The 21,993-nt window shown below is 35.2% G+C and overlaps 1 protein-coding gene across 34 annotated transcripts in view; it reads left to right on the top strand.

Annotated features, from left to right (window-relative positions):
• Nucleotides 1-21,993, top strand: part of NRXN1 (neurexin 1) — a 1,346,328-nt gene that overhangs the window by 1,258,584 nt on the left and 65,751 nt on the right. For 2 of the 34 annotated variants that reach the window (XM_074286840.1, XM_074286839.1), the window contains exon 1: nt 8,434-8,724. The exons of the other annotated variants lie outside the window; for them this stretch is intronic. In XM_074286840.1, coding sequence (XP_074142941.1) covers nt 8,692-8,724 — 33 coding nt within the window. In that variant the 5' untranslated portion in view covers nt 8,434-8,691. Of the gene's footprint in view, nt 1-8,433; nt 8,725-21,993 lie in introns of those variants that run through there. 34 annotated transcript variants of the gene reach the window in all.

Raw genomic sequence — 21,993 nt, 5'->3', positions numbered from 1 at the left:
GAGGTTAAGTTACTTTCTCAGGATCATACAGCTAGGAAATATCTGAGATAAGATTTGGTTTCAAGTCTTCCTAAAGCCAATTTCTATACTTTATTTCTACAATTTCTATACATATTGTCACCAGAGAACTGTAGGATTAGAAGTGATTTCAGCACATATTTTGTCCATTTCATACCCAGAAAATAACTCCTTTACATTATGCCCCAACAACTGGGCAATCCAATTTGGTTCAACACTACCAGTGAAGGGGAAATCTACTATATTCAGAGACTGCTTATGGCACTTCTGGATAACTTTGCTTGCTAGGAAATTTTCCTTAACACCAAGTCTAAATTCTGTGTTCCCTGTCTACAGTATCCATAAAGGAAAAAGAGTGTTTGATCTCTACTGAGCATTGTAAAACACTGAAATTACACCTGAATATCCTTGTTTTGAGATTTCTCAGAAGGGCCAGCATGCTATAATAAAGCTGCTACTTTGAAAGATATTTCTTTCAATGGGATGTCAATATAATTGGAACAGTGATTTTTGTATGGAAAATCTAGAAGTGAAATAAGATATTACTAGGGGAGCAAATCAGATATAAACCTGAATGAATACAGGTGTGCTTTGCATTATTCAATAGATATGTTCAAGTTGTCTGTAAATTGATTTTTATTTTGAAATAATAAAAAAAAAAAACACCTTAAATACATTTAGAGAATCTTACTGTTTTTGTACAACTAGAAGGGAAGCTTTTTGTGACTTAAAGAATTCTTTGTTGATGCAAATAATTTCTTTTCTAACAATTCATCTATACTTCTAACTTTCTTAAAACTTTTACAGATGTGGACTAAAAAGTCAATGAAAGTTATTTAGTTATCTTAGTTATTTTAGTTATCTAAACTTGGCCAAAAGAGAATATATATTGTGCTTCCTCCTAAAATCATCCCTGCTCAAAATTTCTCTCTTAGTTCTCAGGTCTCTACCATCCTTCTAGTTACTCAGATTAAGAACCATAGTCATCATTCCAAATCTCATCCACATTCTTTCCACACCAAGAAAAATATAGAAAAACAAAAACAATAGGCTGCTACAAAGATACTTGTTCAACTTAATGCCAACAGATCAAAGCAGAAACCATGGGTGGAAGCTACAAATAAGACCATTTGGGACCTTAATGAAAAATATATGTAAATATATGTAACCTGTGACACGTGGCTCCTGAAAATTTGGAGATCATATTGAATGGATCTAATCCTGAGGCTGAACTCAAAAGGTTATTTTCTCTTTTTGGTTCATTGCCCCTGCCTAGAATTACTTCTGGAAAATCTCCTAATATATATTTGAGGGTAGAGATATTATCTACTTGGGCTTATCTACAAGTTTTTGTTTTTTAGTCATTTTTAGTTATTTCTGATTCTTTGTGATCCCTTTTGGAGTTTCTTTGGTTAAGAAACTGGAGTGATTTGCGATTTCCTTTTCCAGTTCATTTTACATATGAAGAAATTGAGGCAGAGTTAAGTTATTTGCCCAGGGTCACACAGCTAATAAATGTCTGAACCTGGATTTGAGGTCAGGTCTTTCTCACTCCAGACATGTTACTCCATTCACTGAATAACCTAGCAGGATTAATATGAATATCAGGTATTTTTTTCCTGTATTTTTTTTCCAAAAAATCTACAAAAGTAGAATGGGATGCTTTGGGAGAAGTGAATTCTTCCTCACTGGAGGGCTCCCGAGCAGAGAATGTTTGACCCCTTGTGACATACAGTGAAATGGAAACTCTTCTTCAAGATTGGATTGAACTCTGAGAGATCCTGGTCAACTTTGAAATTAAGAATAAATAACAACAATAGCTAGCATTTACATATCATTTCATTTGATGTTTACAATAACCCTGGGAGGTAGATCCTTACTGCCATTTTAGAGAGATCAAATTGTAGACTTGTTCTGATCACACAATTGATACATGGCTAAGCCTAGATTTGAACTCATATTGTCAAGGTGTCAAATCCAGTGTTCTATTCACTGTGCATTATATTCTATAGGGAAAGAATCATAATTTTAAGGAATTTTAAACTTCGATTAAAATTATAGGCCTGAAAAAATGATTCCTTTACCATGAAACCTCAACTCTGTTCTGAAACCTCTTTCTTAAATTATCAATTACTTTGATTTCAAATATTATATCTATGTAAATGATTTGCCAATCCCCGCCCCTCCCCCCCCAGGTATGATTTCATCAGTTTGGGAAACCCTCGATATAAAAACTAGCTCTGGCAATGCAAATTGGCATTTTGTCTATCATCTCTAGACTTAGGGTGGGGCCACTGAGAGAGGTCAAGTAGCTTGCCCATGATCTCTTAGGAGGCATATTTGAACCAGAGTTAGCCATTAAATCACTATACCATATTGATTTTTAAATTTGTATGTTATCTGTCCTAGTCTCTTGAATTCCAATCCCAACATCTCTCAGCCTGAATATTCAGTTACAATCTAAACTTGGCCAAAAGAGAATATATATTGTATTTCCTCCTAAAATCATGTCTGCTCAGTCTTAGTTCTCAAGTCTCTACCATCCTTCTAGTTACTCAGATTAAGAACCATAGTCATCTTTCCAAATCTCATCCACACTCTTTCTCTCCTTCCCCTCACCGTAGCAAATGTATTCTTTATCAAGGTATTTAGATTCTACTTTCATGATCTATTTCACATCTGTCCTTATAACTCCAAGAGATACTAGCCTATTTCAGGTCATGATTCCCTCTTTACTGTACTATTATATTCATCTTCTATTTAGGCTCCCTTACATTTACTTTCAGCTACCTCAAATTCTTCCTTTATATAAGAATCTTCTTAAAGCAGAAGTCTGTTCATGTAACTGGTCAAGAATTTTACGTGATTCTCTAACGTATGTAGTATAAAACAATAAAATAACTTTTTAGATTATCATTTATTTTTTAAAGGCTTTTTCTTTTCTTTTTCTTTTTTTATTAAAAGTTTATTTTTTTTATAGCTTTTTATATACAAAACATATGCATGGGTAATTTTTCAACATTGACTCTTGAAAAAACTTCTGTTCCAACTTTTCCCCTCCTTCTCCTTCCACCAGATGATAGGTAGTCCCATACATGTTCAATATGTTAAAATATATGTTAAATACAACATATGTATACATATTTATACAGTTATCTTATTGCACAGGAAATATCGGATTTAGAAAGAAGGTAAAAATAACCTGAGAAGAAAAAAACAAAATGCAAGCAAACATTAACAGAAAGAGTAGAAATGTTATGTTATGGCCCATACTCATTTCCCAGTGTTCTTTCTCTGGGTGTAGCTGGTTCAGATTGACATTTAATGTCCTTCATAATCTGACTTTACTTTTCAAATAAGTTAATAAGTATTTATTAAGTACTTATTATGTGTCAGGAACTATTCTAGTTACTGATATTATAAACACATAGATGAGGCAGTGCTTGACTCCAAGGAACTTTTCACTCCAGACTCATATAATATTATTAACCTTCATATTCTCCACATTCCAGCAATGAGTCTATTGTACTGTTTTCTCTATATGTATTATTCCTTTTATTATTATTGTTTTTGTAGAGCTTGTTCTCCACAACTAGAATGCACTGCTTCCTCCTTTCTGCCTCTTAGAAGCCTTCTTCTTCCAAGGCTCAGCTGAGGTTCCACTTTTTACAGAAAACTTTTCACGTTTTTCTTGTTTTCTTCCTTCTTCTAAATATTTTGCATTTATATACTAAATTCCCAGTAGAATGTAAGTAGAATTTAAAGCTAGGGCTGGTTTTTCTTCCTTGTCTTTGAATCCTCAATTCCTAGAGGAGTGTCTTATAAATGTCTGGTGCTTAATAAATGCTTATTGCAGCCCTGTTATGCTATCATTCAATGGATGATTTATTCAGTGACAGTTCATTTGTATATAACATTCTGTACATTGTTTCATTTGATCCAGGCTGTAGGATAAACATGATTACCTTTGTTTTACAGAGAAATAAAGTGACCTTTCCACGATCACACAGTTAATAAATGGCAGAAGTCACATATTATATTTCCAAATCCAGTAATCTCTCCTCCTATTATATGACCTCCTTTTATAAGATTGTTTCAGTGCAGCCAAATGCCATGGTGTTTCATATAACTGGAATTTTCCCCTAAACCAAATAAGGACCAAGGTATGCCTGTATTTGAAATTCTAGGGTGTCCCAAACTTGACAGTTCATTAGAAAAACCTGCTTGCTAGGGTTCTCTTGCTAGGATAGTCTTAGATGTAGGGAATGGGACTATGTCAACCATGAAGCTAAACCTGTCTGAGTACTCATTATCCCCTGTAGTCTTCCTTCTCAGCCTTACTCGTGTTTCATGCACTGCCTCTTGAACAGAAATGTCCTAACAGAACTCATTATTTTTTTCCCCAAAGCACTCTCATCTTTCTCTATTTCTATCCAGGGCATCAACATCCTTCCTACAACCTCAGTGTCACATTCAACCCTTCACTCTCACTAACATCACCTAAGCAATCAGTTGCCAAATTTTGTCTCCATCAGTATCTCTTTTTTATATCTTGTCTTCTCTACTCACACAGCCACCACTATAATTTAGAGCCTCATTGCCTGGAACATTGCCATAGTTTTTGTTCACTCTAATGGAGCCTCTGTATACTTGCTAGTTCAAGGGTGGGGAATGTATTCTACTCTTCTTTGTATCCTCAGCATTTAGTGCAATGCCTGGCACATAGAAGGCACTCAATGCGCATTGACTAACAAAGTGATTTCCTGAAAGCCCAGATCTGACCATGTGGTACATTGTAGAACTCTTTCTCTCACCCAAAATTTTAATAAATTCCCATGTCTCCCTAGTATCTCTAAGATCAAATATAAATTCCTTTGGGTAGTGTTTAAGAATCTTCACAATCTGTCCTTTTCCTAACTTTATAGTTTTATATATTATTCCCCCTCCACACACTCTCTAGCCATATTGCCCTGCTCACTATTCCTCATATTCAGTACTCTCATCTCTCATCAACCTGCCTGTGCTTTGGCTATCCCTAGAAAATAGTCTCTCCTCTCCATCTCTTTCTCAAAATTTCTGATTTCTTTCAAGACTCCACTCACTTTCTTCCACACCTCCCAATGCCAGTGCATTCCTTCCCAAACTACCTTTCATTGAATAGTTATATATATATTATACAGCTACTTAACACACATATGTTGTCTCCCTGATAGAATTTCTTAATATTCCTTAGCCACCAATGCCCCCTCTCACCTGAAATTAGCTTGTTTTCATGTTACTTATATGTAATGTATATTTATATTCATATTTCCTCCCCTTATGGTATATAGATTCATTGGGAGGAGGGACTGTTTCATTTCTGGTTTTCTATTTGCAGGACCTGGTACATAGTGGGTACTTAATATATCTTAGGTGATTAATTGCTTAGAGAACTTTTTCTTATCTTTTCCCTCCAAAGCAAATCTGTTAGGTTACCTGAAGAAAAAAGGGCAGTGTTAAGTAGCATCAGGTTGTACAAACTGTACAACGTCACAAACCAAAGAACTGAGGACAAATACTCCATCATCAATAAGAACTTATAAAATACAGGTTACATTCCAGGTATTGTGTGCTTCTTGCTGGGAATGCAGCAACATAGGCAAAACTTTACATCAAGCAGCATAAAAGCACCAACTATCTGTGTAAGGAGATAACACATAAATAGAAAAGCATATGCAAAAAAAAAAAAAAAAAAAAAATCCATCAATGCAAGGCAAGGGAGGTAGCTGGCTTTAGCAGCCAAGGAGAAACCAAGAAAAGCCCCATGGAGGAAGCAGCATCTGAACTGAATTTTGAAGGAAAACAGGCATTTATCAGAGCTATGCTGATTTGTTTACTCACCCACAATTTTCCAGGAGTTCACAATTAGACTTCCATGTAAAACATGTGTTTTTAAAGATACCCCCTGAGCCCTAATCTCATCTTTTCAAAGGTAAAAAGATTTTTAAGGAAGAGATTTTTAGAGTTCTTTGAGGGTTAATGTCATCTCCAGTCTTATTAAGTTAAATAAATGTACCACACACTTAAAAAAAAATGCCAAAAGGAAATTATTGCATAATTTCAAAATGTGAACTCAAGTCAATTTGAACAAGTTTGTAGGAACATTTTTGCATATTGTAAAGGGAATTTTTTCTTTTTCTTTTTTGGTATGTCTTGAATTAAGTGGTTTATCAAGGTCCCTTTTGAAATTCCATCATAATCATTAAATGATTTTTAGGTCCATTTTATGTGCAAGGCACTGCGTGTTGCTAGAACTTAGGCCTTTACAATTCTTCCATATATCTCCATGCAATATCTTCTCTGTTTGGATTATCCCCTCTACCTCTTCCTCACCAGAACCTTGGATTCCATTCTCAGCTCCTCAGGCTCTGACAGCTGAAGGCTTACATTATCTTTCTGGGACCCAGGCCTCTATGCTACTTCCTGGCCATGTCAAGACCATATAGTTTTACCCCTTTCTAGCTCCTTTTTATTTACTGTCTTCATTCATTAGATTGTAAGCTCCTTGAGGACTACAATATCAATCCTTAGCACAGCCAGAGAAATTTAGAAAACAGTAAATGTTCTGTCTGTCAACAAGCTAGTCAAGGACAGACATTCACAAAAAGAAATTAATTGTTTTTAAAGAAACTATAGCAATTTCACTGAGGAAAACACAATAGAAAAGTAGCTACAATAGAATTTGAAAAGAAAGAGCACATACATATATAGGGGAAATCAGGAAAGGTTGAAGTAGGAAGTACTTTTGAAGCAATATGGAGTGTTTTTGTAACCATACATATTCCCAAATAATACATTTACTATGTTTTGGAAGACTGAAACTTTTCTACATTAAAAAAAAGGGAAGAACTACTCTCCTGAAAATGACATGGTCTCAGTTAGGGGAAACTGCCACAAGACGATGATGCCATAATGGTGGTCTGGTGATCTTGTGGTCCTGAGCAACTAGATTTCTATAGCAAGTCAATCAACAAGTATTTGTGTGAATTATTATAGATCACCCTTCCCTACCTTGCCCTCTTTCCTCTCTCCCCTCCTCCCATTTTCCTATGTATATAAACTTGTAAAATGATTGAAAGGGAGCTCTGGTTTAGGATTTTGTTAAAATAATAATTGCCAAGATAATGTGAGCTTCAGAATTTCAAAGCACTCTACTAAAGCTTTCTGGCAATTTAATGATGACAGGATACCAACTTACCTTTGTTCTCTGATTCATTATTCTAAATAGACTCGAGTGAGTGAAAGGGCTCCTTGAAAGAAAAGATTGACACTTGGTAATATTAATTCTTGAAGTTTCAGAATCTCACTCAAACTAGGCAAAACATAAAATAATAAGGAGCAGGGACTAGTAGGTTCCATAAATATGTTTTTCGGAGAGACTTTAGAGTGGCATTTTTACACTATTAGCTAATGTAACTTGAAAAGCATCATGTATCGTTGTATCTAACCTTCTTTGTCAGAAGGGATGAAGGGATATGATCGCCTTACCTTAAACCGCTGTGAGCTGTAGCTGTTGCTACAATATGATCAATGGAAGCAGATGCACGTTGGGATAGGTTTCCATATGGTATCCCAGATGTGCAGCCTCTGTTTATGAAAGAATTATTGTAACTTTCAGAATAAAGATAGCAGATAAATATATGTCGCAATCACAGGATAACACATCTAGCCATCAGCTTTGGGGAGAGGAGACTAGTAGTATTTTATTTGTTTATATTTTTAAACTTTATGTAAAATAACAGGTTTTATTAGGGCTTTATTTTCTTTTTTTAAAGAACGGCTCTAATTGGCAAAAGACCATAATAATGTATTTCTTAATGCTGCCTAATTGCCTTTACAAAATCATCCCATAAAAATACTCATTATAAACATGGCATACAAAAAATGTCATTCATTAACTTGGAAATAAAATTATAATTACAATTATAAGGCTTCGAGACGGTTCTGTTAAGGGGGCTTGCATGCTAATTGCAGAGTTTAAGATTGCTAATTTAATAGTAGACCCAAACACAGAGTCAACTGAAGAGTGTAAAAGGTTGGGATATTTAAAATCCGTCTCCCTCTTGCGCGGATCATATCTGATGGGAGAGTCAAGTTGAGTTTCGGTGTTTTTCTTTTTAAAACTCTTTGTAAACTGGATTGGGTAAGGGAAAGAGGCGTGGGCTGAGAAGGGTCCTCCCCTGAAATCTCCGTTTCTGCCGGGGGAGCGCACCTGCAGGGAAGCGGAGCGGGGCGGAGAGCTCCGGAGGGGCGGGACAGGGAGGGAAAGGGAGGGCGGAGTGGGGGAGGGGGCCCGCGGGCACGCGCCAGAGGGAGGAGGCCGCTCGTGCATGGAGCATCCCTCCTCTTCTGCGGAATCAACCGCAGCATCCCTTTCCCTGCAGCAGCGCGAGCGCCATTGGCTCCTCGGTGACACGTGCCCGTTGGAGCCTTTTCTGTGTCTTTTCTCGCCCATCTGTGTGCAGGGCACTGATAGGCCAGGCTGATGCGCAGGCAATTTATCATCCTGATCTCCCACTGAGTCAGGGAGCTCTCCTGTCACCAGTATTGATTTCAGAGGATGGACTAAATTTCCTAGGATTTCCATTAAGAATTAAGAAAAAAGCTCTAAGCACGCAGGGTAGCCAGACAGACATGGATATGAGATGGCACTGTGAAACCTCGCAGGTAGCTTCTTCTATCACAGCCGATACCGAGCACAGACTTAGCACTGCAGCATGCAGGGTTTAAAAAACCATTAGTCTGAGAACAATAATAATAATAATACCAAAAGTCGTTTGGACCAATTACTAAAACGAATTTTTAAATGTGAAAGACTATATCTCCTTGGAGATTGCATGGCATTAAAATTAAGATCAAATTTATGCACGCTATCTGTGAAATCTAGAAAATCTTTTGAAAATTAATTTAAAAAAAAAAAAAACTCTTTAAACCCTGGGCATGATTGCTTCTATTTTTCATTTGCTGCTTTTGCGAGCATCCGAGGTTCTTCAGCATGCTTATGGCAACAGCAACAAGATTTTATATTTCTATATTATACATGTGTAAATAATAAGTGTGTATAGACGTCTATGTGTGTGGAGTTGACCCAAGTAAAAGCATGAATAAAAGCTGCTTCCATTACTTGCCTGGCTGCTGTATTGTAATGGCATAGGGATGCTTTTGTTTGCAGATGCTTAGATCCTGACCATGCATGCTTTTATGGCACATTGGGGTTTTCTTGGAGAATGTGTAGAGCTGGGATGTCTGTGAGTTAAATGCATGTGTGGTGAAAAAGAAAATGTCTTAACAGTAAATGACAACATTTGATTAACAAATGAAATTATTTCTTGTTTATTGAATTCTTAGCCTTAATTCCGATCACTGGGTGGGGGAGAAGAAAGTCATTTACATATGGGTGAGGATGGCAGTATTTGGGTGGGTGGGTGGGCTTTAAAAGAAGTGTATTTCCTTGCTTATTTCAGATGTGTAAAGCAAGACCTGAATTTTTTTAAACCTACCAAAGGTGGGATTTTAAAAATTCTCCATGTTAGTCTTTTAGAGTGTACTCGGTCTAAAACAGCTCTGTGTTTACGGGAGGAAAAAAAATACATATATACGTGTCTGTTTCTGTGTGTGTACATGAGGTGTTTGGTGAAGGGTTTGATAGCCTTCTTGCAGGTCCTTATTCTTGTTATTCTTTTAACATTTGCATGGCCCTTGGGGATTATTCTGGCAGAAACCTAGAGTATTACCAGATGGGACAAGCATGCTATGACAGTGAGTAGAGAGAGACAATAGGTGGGGGAGGAGCAGATGGATGGGCTGGGGAGGGGAGGAGGAAAGGAGAGCATGGAGAGGAGAGGTGATGGGGGCTTAATAGCAAAGATAGCTGTAACCTCACTTCTAAGAGAGAGAGAGAAAAAAAAAAAAAACTAGGTATACCTTTTCTTCGGATTAGAAGACAGACTTCAAAGGCTATTGTGACAACCTGTTTTCTTTTAAATTTGTTAGCAGAGGTAATTGGAATTGAGGAGGGGAAATTCTATGAATTTGACTTGCTTTGCCAAATTATGAGCAATAATGAACATGATGCTTTTTTCACAATGTCATATTTTTGAAAGGTTATGTGTGGAATAGAATTTAAAGCTATATTACTTTTTGAGACACTAAAATATAAATATGGATGACAGATAATAGTGGCTCTGTTTCTAGCATTTGTGGATTTGAATATCAAAACTCAGTTGTCTTTGCCTTACCTGATTGATAGCTTCTAAAGATGTAAGGTTTCCTAACCTTTCTCCCATGAATGTTTTCATTATCTAAAATGTTATAAATTTCCTGTGAATCTGTTATTCATTTTTCACTTCTGGCTTTTAATATAGGTAATTTTCTAGAATAATAATTTTCTAGTGTTTCTAGAATTTCTAGAATGGTATTTCCCTTTCCTTTCCCTCAGCTATGGGTTCTTTGTTTTGATTTTTTTCAAGGAATGGGGCATGGCAATGGACCCTGGCTTAGGTCCAGACCAAAGCCCTCAGTGAAATGAGTTTCTCAGCAGCTTCCATCAACAATCCTGCACATCACCGGAGCAGCCACGGAATTGGACACAGCTGACAGCTTTTGCCTGGAAAGGGCTTAAGGGCTGAGCCAGCATGGAAATCAGTTTGTTTCTTAACACCCTAATATTAATAATCCTTACAGGTCAACACAGAAGTAGTTGTCAGGGGTTTCAGCTTTTTCCAAATGAAACCAAGATACAGCAGTCACGGTCTAGAAGTGTCACTGAACTTAATAAAAAAAAAAAAAAATTAAAAATCAACCTAATCAGACATTCAGAATTCCATCCAAATATAACCTTAAGAAATATACCATTTCTAGCCTATTGATTTTAATCACCAGGAACTTGGTGAAATTTAGTTTGTTTCCTTTATTTGGTTTTATACAACAAATGCTTTTATTTAATTATATACAACTACCTCCTATACTTTTTTCATGTGCTTGATTGACACTTCTAACCTTCATTTTATCAGAATGTAGTCTTTAAAAAGTGAATACCATTATTTTTGAAACTTTTGGGAGTGGATTCAATGTTGAAGTAAAACCATTTACTCAGAATGTTCTGGTTTTTTTCCTAATATGTATGTACTTTCCCTTTCTTCCTTCCTTCCTCCCTCCTTTCTTTCCTTTCTCCCTCCCTCCCTTCCTTTCTCTCTCTCTTCCTCCCTCATTCCTTTCCTTCCTCCTTCCCTTCCTTCCCTCCCTCTTTCCCTTCTTTCCCTCCCTCCTTCCTTCATGAACATTGGAGAATTCCTAAAAACAGGAAAAGTGGCTACTTGGCTACTCATCTAAGCACCCTAATGAGGTGAGGTTCCTTTGGGGAACCCATACAAACAATCTCCTGAAATTCCTAGGAGAAACAGAGCCCTCAGGCAGTACTTTGGAAAGTCATTTGTGTTTTGGGAGTTTTAGTAATGCTGATGAAGCATAATAGCAGGACATCTAAGCTGTGGTGAGAAGCTTTGCTTCCTTTCCCTTTTTTTTTTTTTTTTTTTTTTAACCTTTTTCCATTGACTCTGCACATTTGAGGTATCTTAAAAGGTTGATAGTCAGATGATGTTTGGAGTTAAAACAAAAAAGATTAGAGGGATAGAATTGAGAGCTTCTACTTTTCAACATGGCATTTGATAAAAAAAAAATGTGTTATTAACTAGAGAAGTGCGGATACATTAGTAAAATAATTATATTACATTGTATATCATGTTGGGAGGTTATGGTGAAATGTCACTGTCTCTTGTGTTTTGCATGTGATACTTTAATTTGTTGAAATGAGCTTGTTCCATGGCATCTAGGTGCATTTACTTACTGAAAGTACCATTGATTAACACCATGATTGGTGGGAAATTCCTTTCTAGTCTACATTGTTTAATCTTCACAACAGGAAAAGTATTTGACTACCCTTTCGAAGAGAAAAAGTGCTTTTGGAGTTAGACTACAATGAGTATAATCCTAGACAAAAATTTCACACTTTTGGACACTCTTTTATATTTTGTACAGTATTTACCTAATTTAGAAATAAGAACTTCACTGAAATGCAAAGATAAGATTGTCTCATCTGGCCTGCCAATTGCCTCAAGTGTCCCTTTACTTCTTTTTTTCATTGTTTATAGATTCTGTTGACTTTGGTATGTAGTGAAAAGATCATTGATGCCAAGACTTCATTTTCCCCATCTGTAAAATGAGGAGTTTGGCCAAGGGAAGGTTCCTTCCAGTTCTATATCGTAAAACTGATTTCATTAAAATATGCTTCTTTTTGGGTTTGCTTTGCATTTATTATGTTTGATCTTTTAGTTTTCTCTCAAGTATTGATGTTTAACATAAACGTGTTGACTTGACTTTTCTCCTATGTTAGATGCACTTGATATCTGAATTTTTTGCTGTCTTTTCTTTTTGATAACAAAGGTCTGAATCTAGTATTTAAGTATATCTCTGAACAATATCATCTCATTTTATAGAGTAATTAGGTGAGAGTTCAAGGAATTCCCTGGACTTGTTGATGTCTGATCAAAATTCAAGGAAGAGTTATGAAATGTATAAACTATCTGCCTCTTCCCTTCCCTTCCTTCCTTCCTTCTTTCCTTTCCTCCCTCCTTCCTTCCCTCCTTCTCTCCCTCCCTCCTTCCTTCCTTCTTCCCTCTCTCCCTCCCTTCCTTCCTTCCTTCCTTCCTTCCTTCCTTCCTTCCTTCCTTCCTTCCTTCCTTCCTTCCTTCCTTCCTTCCTTCATTCCATCCATCCATCCATCCATCTATATTTTCCTTTCAAAACATGGGATCTAATTGCCACTGACAAATTTACTAATCTGTCAATTTATTTCTTTTACTTGAAGTGACTAGCAAGAAGTGACTTAAAACTCCTTCAGACGTCTGTATTCAAGTGTTGAAAATGTAGTTGGAGATTGGTAGGGAAATTTTTTTTAGCCTATCAAATTGGTTTTAAGCAGTTCTTGTTACAAATAGTTTAGTTAATCTTTTATAAAAAGAGAACTTAAAGAAATAGTATTTTAGCTTCATTTCTTCCCCCATGTAGTGCATATTGTAATGCTTTTTGTGTTATGAAGACCTCGTTTTTTATGTCACTGAAATCCTTAAAAAAAAAGATAAGATTCACACAAATGACATTTTAGCAAAGATCAAATCCAGTTACTAAAATAAATCTGTTCTGAAGACTATAAGCACTCACCTTGGTTTCTGCTGCTTTTTGTTAATTCTTTTATAGCTTTTATAGACTGCACCACTCTTGGATATAAGCTTACTTATTATGCTTTTTTGAAACAAAAAAAGAAAAGAAAAAAATAAGTTCACAAGTGAGATTTACTGGTAAATTTATGGACAAGAAGACTAAGACTTCAATAATATGGGTATCTACCTTTACCCAATCATCATCTTTAATAATTTCAAAATTGAAAAGATACCAGGTCATAATTAAGCACAATACTTTTAAATATTTTATCAGTGTAGAAGCTCCCTATGGTTCACAACCCTTTCCACCTAAGCAGTCTTCATAAGGAGTTGTTGTGGCTAAAAGATCTAATCACCTGCTGGCTAACCTTCTGCTGCTGTTGAGTCATAGATGTAAAGAGGAAATGATGTACTTGGGGGGAAGGGTGTATATGAAACCTAAACATAAAAAATATGTATTTGCAAAATGATTTTTAAAATAAGGTTACTAGTGCAATGAAGACAATTGTTAATAACACCAGACAATGTATATCCTATAGCCAATGCAATAGATATTTGGGAAAAAATCTAGGGATAGCCAAAAAAATAAAAAATCAGTACTCATCTTCTCCATACTCAAGGCATTTTGCTAAGCAAAATTTAAAAAATCAATTGAAGTACATAATGTTGAAAATTAGTTATTCTCCATAAGAGCAAGGACTGTTATCTAAATTTTGAATCTACCCTAGCAACCATTATAGTACTATCTATACACAGTAGCTATTCCATAGAAGTTTGTTTAATGAATCCTGTTTTTTCTGTGGATTTTAAAAACTGAAACTTCTATAAATAATTCCCTGCAAATCTAGAGAAAATAGGAAATTCATAAAGTTATTTCCTAGAAATATAGAATAATTTTTTGTGACCTGAGAAAACTATGGTTAGAGAATTAAGTCACTTTGGTTGAAAGTAGGGAGCAACTATATATATGCTTTCTCTCCAAACTATTTAAAAATGTTCTTAAATTAATCATTGCTTTCAGTTAATCTATGCATATTGAGAAATCTACTTTGTATTCTTCAGTTAATTCTTTTTTTTTTTTTTTTTTTTTTTTTTTGCAAAGGCACTGAATGAAAGATGTTTAAAAGATATTTGTTGATGAGCACCATGTTGGACACCCTTATTTTATGACACCATGTTGGACACCCTTATTTTATGACACAGAACCTATTCCCTAAAAGCATTTTACTCTATTATAGTAGAGAGAAGATTAACACCCTTGGAACAATTAAGCAATAGTCACAGATTAAACTATTTAATTCAATATAAATCTCATTAAAATTTGAGTGTCTACTGTGTGACCATCTATAAGAATAAATATTTGGTTTTTATGGTTTGGAGAAGGGAAAGATGAGAAAGAATAGAAATCAAAGTATTTAGAACTAGTAGGGATTTTATAGGTCCTGTGGTCTAGTTCCCTCATTTTAGAAATGAGAAAACTGAAGTGCCAAGTAATTTGCTCAAGACCATTAGCTATTAATAAATAGTGGAGCTGAAATTTTAATTTGAATCTTCTCTAAACCTACTCTTTCAGCTATACCAATCTCTCTTACAAGAGTATTTCCAAAGATTTCTTGATATATCTTAGTGAAGAACAAGTTGCTTTCAGCATTTGTCTACATACACATTTCTATGAAAATGCAACTAAAAAACTCTGTGTGTGTGTGTGTGTGTGTGTATTTATGTATGGCATAATGGATGAGTACTTAACTTTGAGTCAATTTAAATCCTATGTTCAAATCCTGCTGTAGACGTTTATTTTTTTAAAAATGTATTATTATTATTAAATTTTTTTGGGTGCTGAGACAATTGGGGTTAAGTGACTTGCCCAGGGTCACACAGCTAGGAAGTGTTAAGTGTCTGAGGCCAAATTTGAACTCAGGTCCTCCTGACTTCAAGGTTGGTACTCTATCCACTGAGTTACCTAGCTGCCCCTGCTGTAGACAGTTTTTTAACTGTAACTCTAGGCAAGTCACTTAAACTTTCAGTCTCTTCATCTTTAAAAGGGGCATGATATAAATCCCATTTCACAGGTTTATTGTTTACATCAAATGAGATAACATGAAAAGTTGCAAACTTTAAAGCAATATGTAAATGCTAGTTATTATTATATTTATTCCAAAAAAAAAATTCCCTTCTTTGTTTTAGGAATGTCCCTTTCCCCCCTTTAAAGAAAATTTTAATGTTACTAAAGATAATGGTTATTAACACACAATAATTTGAATAGTTATATAGTTATACTGTGAAATTCACCAATTGAAACGACTTCTTTCCACTGCAGAGAAAAACTTAAAATACTGTTATGCCTCTAAGAGGAAGGTTGGTCTTTGCTCTTCTGTTGGAAAGCACCTTCTCCCTAAGTGCCCAAAATGGCTAAGAAAATCCCACCCGATCCAATTATCATTATAAAGTTGGAAACCCTCACTTTGGTCCCCGGAGCATGCCAATTACTCAGTTCAATTCCTTCTGGCTTTTGGTGAATGTAATTTAATATAACATCCCTATGTTTCTAGAGTTGCTCCAGCCTTGACCTTTAGCAAGTGCATCATTGAGCAAATAAATCCTTTCAGAGAACTAATCATCAGTAAATACTTGTTTTGTTAACTCTTGTTCTTTGTGGTCTCTAAACCTCCAGGGTATTTGTGACTGGACATCTTTATTTTCAAAGCCTGAATATAACAACTAAGCTAGGGTTATATAGTCAATTAGTGATTAACAGCCTCAAGATAAGATCCTGGAACAGAGTTGACAAATTTCCCAATTGATATTTTTTATAAACCTTTAAGGTCCATGTCTTAGTTTTATTTTCATTATTTGTTGCTCAAACTATGGCTATCCCACTTTGAAGTCATTAAATCTGTTCAAACCCAAGCTAAGCAGGGTTAGGCTGTTTAGTTTGGGTGGGGACTGCCTAGGAATACTGGGTGCTGTTTTCAAGGAGAGGGTCAGTGAGGGGGTATGGTGGATAGAGTGCCAGGTTTGGGGTCAGAAAGATTTATTTTACTGATTTCAGATCTGATCTCAAACTCTTAGTAGTCTACTAACCCTGGGCAAGTCACTTCATCCTGTTTGTCTGGGTTCCTTATCTGAAAAATGAACTAGAAAAGAAAATGGCCAATCACTCCAGTATCTTTGCAAAGAAAACTCCAAATAGTGTCACAAAGTATTGGATATTACTGAAAGGACTGAACAATAAAATTATTGGAATAAGCTATAAGTGGATATGACATATTTTCAAGTTCTTTTGGTTGGTCCATGCAGACCAACTTTTCATATTAAGCAATTTAGAAATTTAGCACATGAAATTCTCTTTCTGTTTATAACATTTGAAGTTCATATTTATTATTGTCATCCTCCCAATCTCTATAGCTTCTCTCTGGTTCATAGGACCTCACTCCACCTCCTTTTGATTTAGAAAAAGACATTCTTAACCAAGAAATGTGCATTTAGGTTCCTATGGAATGCTTTAAAGGAACAGTGTCCTGAATGATGAATTCAGTTTTTTTACTCATCATTCTGATAAAACTGGCCATCTTAGTGTTCTTCATGGCATTCTAACTTCTGTTTCTGTGTTTTTGTACAGTCTTATTTCCTCATGTCTAGGATGCATTCTCTTCTCAACTTCATTTCTTAGAATCTTCTGTTTCTTCAAAGCACACCACCTCCTATTTGAGATCAATCCTGATCTTCCCAGATGCTAGTGTCCCTCTCCTCATACATTGTATTTATTTTTGATTTATGTTTTTTTGTTGTTTTTTGCTGAGGTAATCGGGGTTAAGCGACTTGCCCAGGGTTTCACAGCTAGGAAGTATTAAGTGTCTGAGGACAGATTTGAACTCGGGTTCTCCTGACTTCAGCAGCAGCAGCTTCCTAGCTGCTCCTCAATTTATGTTTTTATATGCTTATATACATAAACATCTCTTTTTATTGAATGTAAGCTCTTAAGGGCAGAGATGGCTTTATGTTTCTTTCTATTACCTTAGCCAATTTCTGTAAATAATATGTGCTTAATGCTTATCGATGCCATCCAGTAATTGCTAGAAGAGAAACTGGCTTTTTTTTTTTGGGTTTCCTTTCCTTGCTTTGTGGAGATCAAGTTATTGCCATAATGGTACATATAAAATGAGGGAATGGGTGCCTCCAATGCAATTTCTTGATTTAACTCTATGGTCCTAGGTTGTGTTGTAAAATGAGATAGAACTATAACAATAATATTGAGAAAACTTGAATGTATTGACCCTTATCCAGTGATTTGAATTACCTTCTGTGTCTCTTTAGATCCAGAATAATTTCAGAACACCAAACATCTTATATATATACAGAAATTCAGTTTGGATGAAATGTTATCCATATAGCAACAAATCCTAGTCTGGTTCATGGCACATTTCCTCATCCATGAAATGACAAGATTAGACTACTTGATGAAGGCTAAACTTTCTTCTAGTTTTGACATTCTGTGAGTTCTCATGGTTATTTCTGAAAAGTGAATGGAGGGATATAGTGAACAGGAAGCAAAAAAAAAGGGAGAAATCAGCAAAATTTAGCTTTGTTATCTGCTGCTTCCTATTTTACTCAAAGAGCATCCTCCCTTTCAATTAGAGCACCTCTGCATTATTTCTGTATCAAATCCTCTTCTCAAGGTCTGATAAACTCATTCATTTTATGTGTAATATGACATCTCTGCCCAGGATTACTTTTTAGCAGTTGAAAGAGGCATCAATTAGCAAGTAAGTTCAATGGACAAGTGGCTAATCTCATTGCTTCTAACATTTTATATAGGAAGGCAGCTGTGTACCTGTGTAAGATTGATACCTGCTGGAAATCTTAATTTTTAGAAGGAACAATATTAGCAGCAAGATGTGTGTATAAATAAATAAATACACGCATACACACACATATATAACATCAAATTATCAAAGAAAAGCAAAGCCACATGGCTCTTGGTAGTTTTATACAATCCTGTACTGAAGATAAGTAGTCATCATACCACTGTTTAACTATTGCTATTCACTGACTGTTTTTTAAAGCCCCAAATTTTTGATCTTCCACCATAGGGGTTGGTGAAGTTTGTCATCTGTAATAGCTAGTGCCATTCAAAACAAAAACCTGCTGATGCAAGTAACAAAATAAATATTGCCTTTAGTCTATCTCTACCCAACAATTCCCCCATGTTGCATCAAGTTAATGGCACTTCTGATAAAAGGAGATGAAGGAAGAAGATGGTAAAAGAGGTGTAGGGAAACCATATTCTTGGTCTATTTGAAAACCTGTAATTTTTAAAACTGCCTAACAAATACACTATTTAAATTGATGTCATATATTTGTGGTTTTCACAGGGAGAGTTTTCTTGTTTGTTTTTGTCTTGTGAGAAGAAATACCTTTAAAAAAACATTACTAATACTGTAAATTTGCCAGTTTTCAGAATCAGTTTAGAAGCAAAAAATATCCAAGCAAAGAAAAAAAAAAATCAACCCATTTCTTAAGAACTTATTCAAGAAGATATTGAGCCTCAAATAACTTGTTACTTGTCAGATGTCACATAGCTTCAGTTTGACCAATAGGTCAAAACTTGAACTCAGGTCTCTTGATTCACTGTCCAATCCCCTTTCCATTGCTCATTCTGTGTGTTTATTTATTTGTTTGTTTTTTTCTGGAGGTAGCCCGGTAGATGAGTGAGAGAGGGTGTATAATATATCAGATCAAAGAGCTTTTCAATATATAGTCATTTATTTCTTAAGGTTATTATACCAGGTATATAACTGAGACTGTAAATAGAAGAACATATGATGGGATTCATTAGTTATGGATCTTCATGTGGCATAGTGGAAAAAATTTTCAGACTTGGAATCAGGAAAACTTAGTTTCTAAACTCTATTTTGATACTCTTTAGCCATATCAACATGAGCAAGGTCTCTTAACCTCTCTTTCCTTCAAGAAATTCTCTACATGTCAATCATAGACAGTTTGGGTGGGGAGACTCCCTACACAAAGGAAATTCATAGATCCTTGTCATATTGTGTTGATATGTACTCTGTGAATCCCAGTAACATTTTAGAAGTTAAGCAAATGAATGATTTATACTTTTTTATTAGTATATTCAGTTATTCAAAAATTATTATTGAGTGACACATTTATTCTAGCTCTGTTTTAGGATGCAAAAAGTATGAGACTTCTCTTTTCAGGGAGGTTATTGTCTAATCCAGGACATAGGGTACAGATGAATGAATAGACAACTAATGAAATAAGGGATGGGTGCCATAATAAGTATTGGGAGCATCCAGAAAAGGAAGGAAGAAAGATCCTCCTCTTATACTTAAACAGTCAGTAATTTTTGGATGCTTTTACTTGATTGATTCAATGAAAAATTCAATCATATGGTGGGTTGAGCTCTTAAAGCAGATTATTTTGTCAAAATACATATCTATAGAGGAGTTTTGTATTAGGGAAAATGTAGCCAATTTCAACTTAGAACATTAAAAATGGCTTCTAAGAAAAAAAAAAAAAAAAAACAACTTTAGTCCATTATTGGAGCTTGGCAAAATATAAAAAATTGGAGCTTGCCCTGATATTAAGAAACTATCAGGGATATAGAATGGTTCATCCAACAATAGTCATCAAGCATTTATCAAGCACCTACTATATACTAAATGTTAGAGAAAGAAATGTTAGAGAAAAGCAAAAAATGAAAAAGAAAAAAAAAAAAAAAACCCTGCCTCAAGAAACTTGTGTCATATAATGAATTACAATATATTAATAGATAATTCTAAGATCATTTGAAGAAAGAAAGAACTCGGAATTAACTGGATGAGGATAGGCCTAACAGATGTAGGGCTACCAGGATTGTAGCTTTTAAAGGAAGTTCTAAGTTTAAGAGGAGGAGTGAGGAGAAAGTTCATTTCAGGATTATCCCATACCATGTTCAAATGCTGTAGAGGAGGGACATAAAATGCTGAGTTTAGGGAATCACAAGTGGATTAATTTTGCAGGAAGATGGCTTACAGAAGAGGAATAATCTGAAATAATTCTGGTGATATTGACTAGAGCCAGACTACTTAGTGTTTTGATACCAACAAGGTATATTTTATTCTAGAGTCACTGGAGCTCTGTGAGTTATGGAATAACATAAGACTTTTGTTTTAGAGAGATTATTCTGGGATTTGATTATAGTAGGAGTTCTTAGGACTGTTGAGTGTGGACCTAGATTTCAAGAGAATATGAAATTAGGTAGGGAAAAAATATTTTTATTTTCTCTAATCTCTAACTGACATTTATCATGTCTTTATATTATTTAAACTATTCTGACAAGGGGTCTATAGGCTTCACCAGATTGCTGAAAGTGTCTACAACCATAGCAAAAAGTTGAGAAAACCTATTAGAAATAGAGACTAGAAGCAGGCTGGGGCTGAGGAGTACAGATGATATGATGAAATCTCAATTTAAAGAAGTTGTCATATCTATAAACTGAAGGGGAAAGATATAGAAGATGTGACAGAGGTAGAATCAACAAGACTTGACAATGATTGGATATGGGGAGAAGGAAGAATTGAGAGGGAGAGATGAATTACAGGTGACACAGATGACTTGGTGGATGATGGTATTCCCAACAGAAATAGAAAAGTTTGGAGGAAAGGTAGGTGAGGGTAAGGATTATGAGTTCCATTTTTGGACCTGTTTGAGCTTGAAATTCCTATGTACTATCCTTGTAGAGAAATTCATACACAGATGGTAATAAAGGAATACAATTCAGGGGAGAGATAGAGGCTGGACATACAAACTGGAGAGTCATTTGAACAGAGTAATAATTGAGTTTTTCAGAACAAATGAGATCTCTGAGAAATGATTAGAAAAAAAAAAAACAAAAAACAAAACAAAACAAAAAAAAACATCCAAGACAGAGCCCTAAGGAATGACTATAGTTAGGACAGTCAGACATTCAACAAGCATTTATTAAGCACCTACTTCCCTGTGAAACTGTTTTTTTTTTTTTTTTTCTTCTTCTTTATATCCTCAGCACTTAGTTGTTTTTGACACATAGTGAATGCTTAATAAATATTAGTTCCCTAAAGGGCTACTATATGCAGGCACTATATTAACTGCTGGGAATATAAAGACAAGTTTAAAAAAATTACGGAGTAAGAAAATAAAGAAAAACTGAAAATCACACACAGGAGATGGATGATGATCCAATAAAGGATTTTGTAGATGTGTCTTTTTCCATTGCTGTCACTCCTTTCCTGATCACAGAAAAAATATATTTTAATTAAGTTCAACAAGTACTATCTTTAGAGTTAGTTTATGCCACACTGAGCAAAATGGCTTTTCATCTGCCAGTATATCTTGTGTTCCTGAATGTAAGAGAAATCCCTACTTCCAGATCAGTAACTATTCACAACTGTTTTAGCTTGAGTTGTCCAATTAAAACCAATGAACACAGAATTGCAAATTCAACCAGTAATGTGATTCTGAAGTGTGAAATAACAATTATGTGGATGTAACTAAGAAATGGTAAAATATATTTCAAAGCAGCATTAAATAGAAAGAACTACTAACTCTAGCTTGTGAAGATAAGAAATTAAAATTATTTATTTATTATTCATTCTACAGTTAATAATCCTTTATTCTGTAAAATTATGTTTGCTCATGGATAGCTGAAGGAACAGAAAGCAATGGGGGAGTTGGG

This window comes from Sminthopsis crassicaudata, chromosome 2, assembly GCF_048593235.1.
Source record: "Sminthopsis crassicaudata isolate SCR6 chromosome 2, ASM4859323v1, whole genome shotgun sequence".
Classification (NCBI taxonomy): domain Eukaryota; kingdom Metazoa; phylum Chordata; class Mammalia; order Dasyuromorphia; family Dasyuridae; genus Sminthopsis; species Sminthopsis crassicaudata.
Note: the sequence above shows the minus strand (reverse complement) of the source record. Positions and strands in the feature narration are given on the sequence as shown.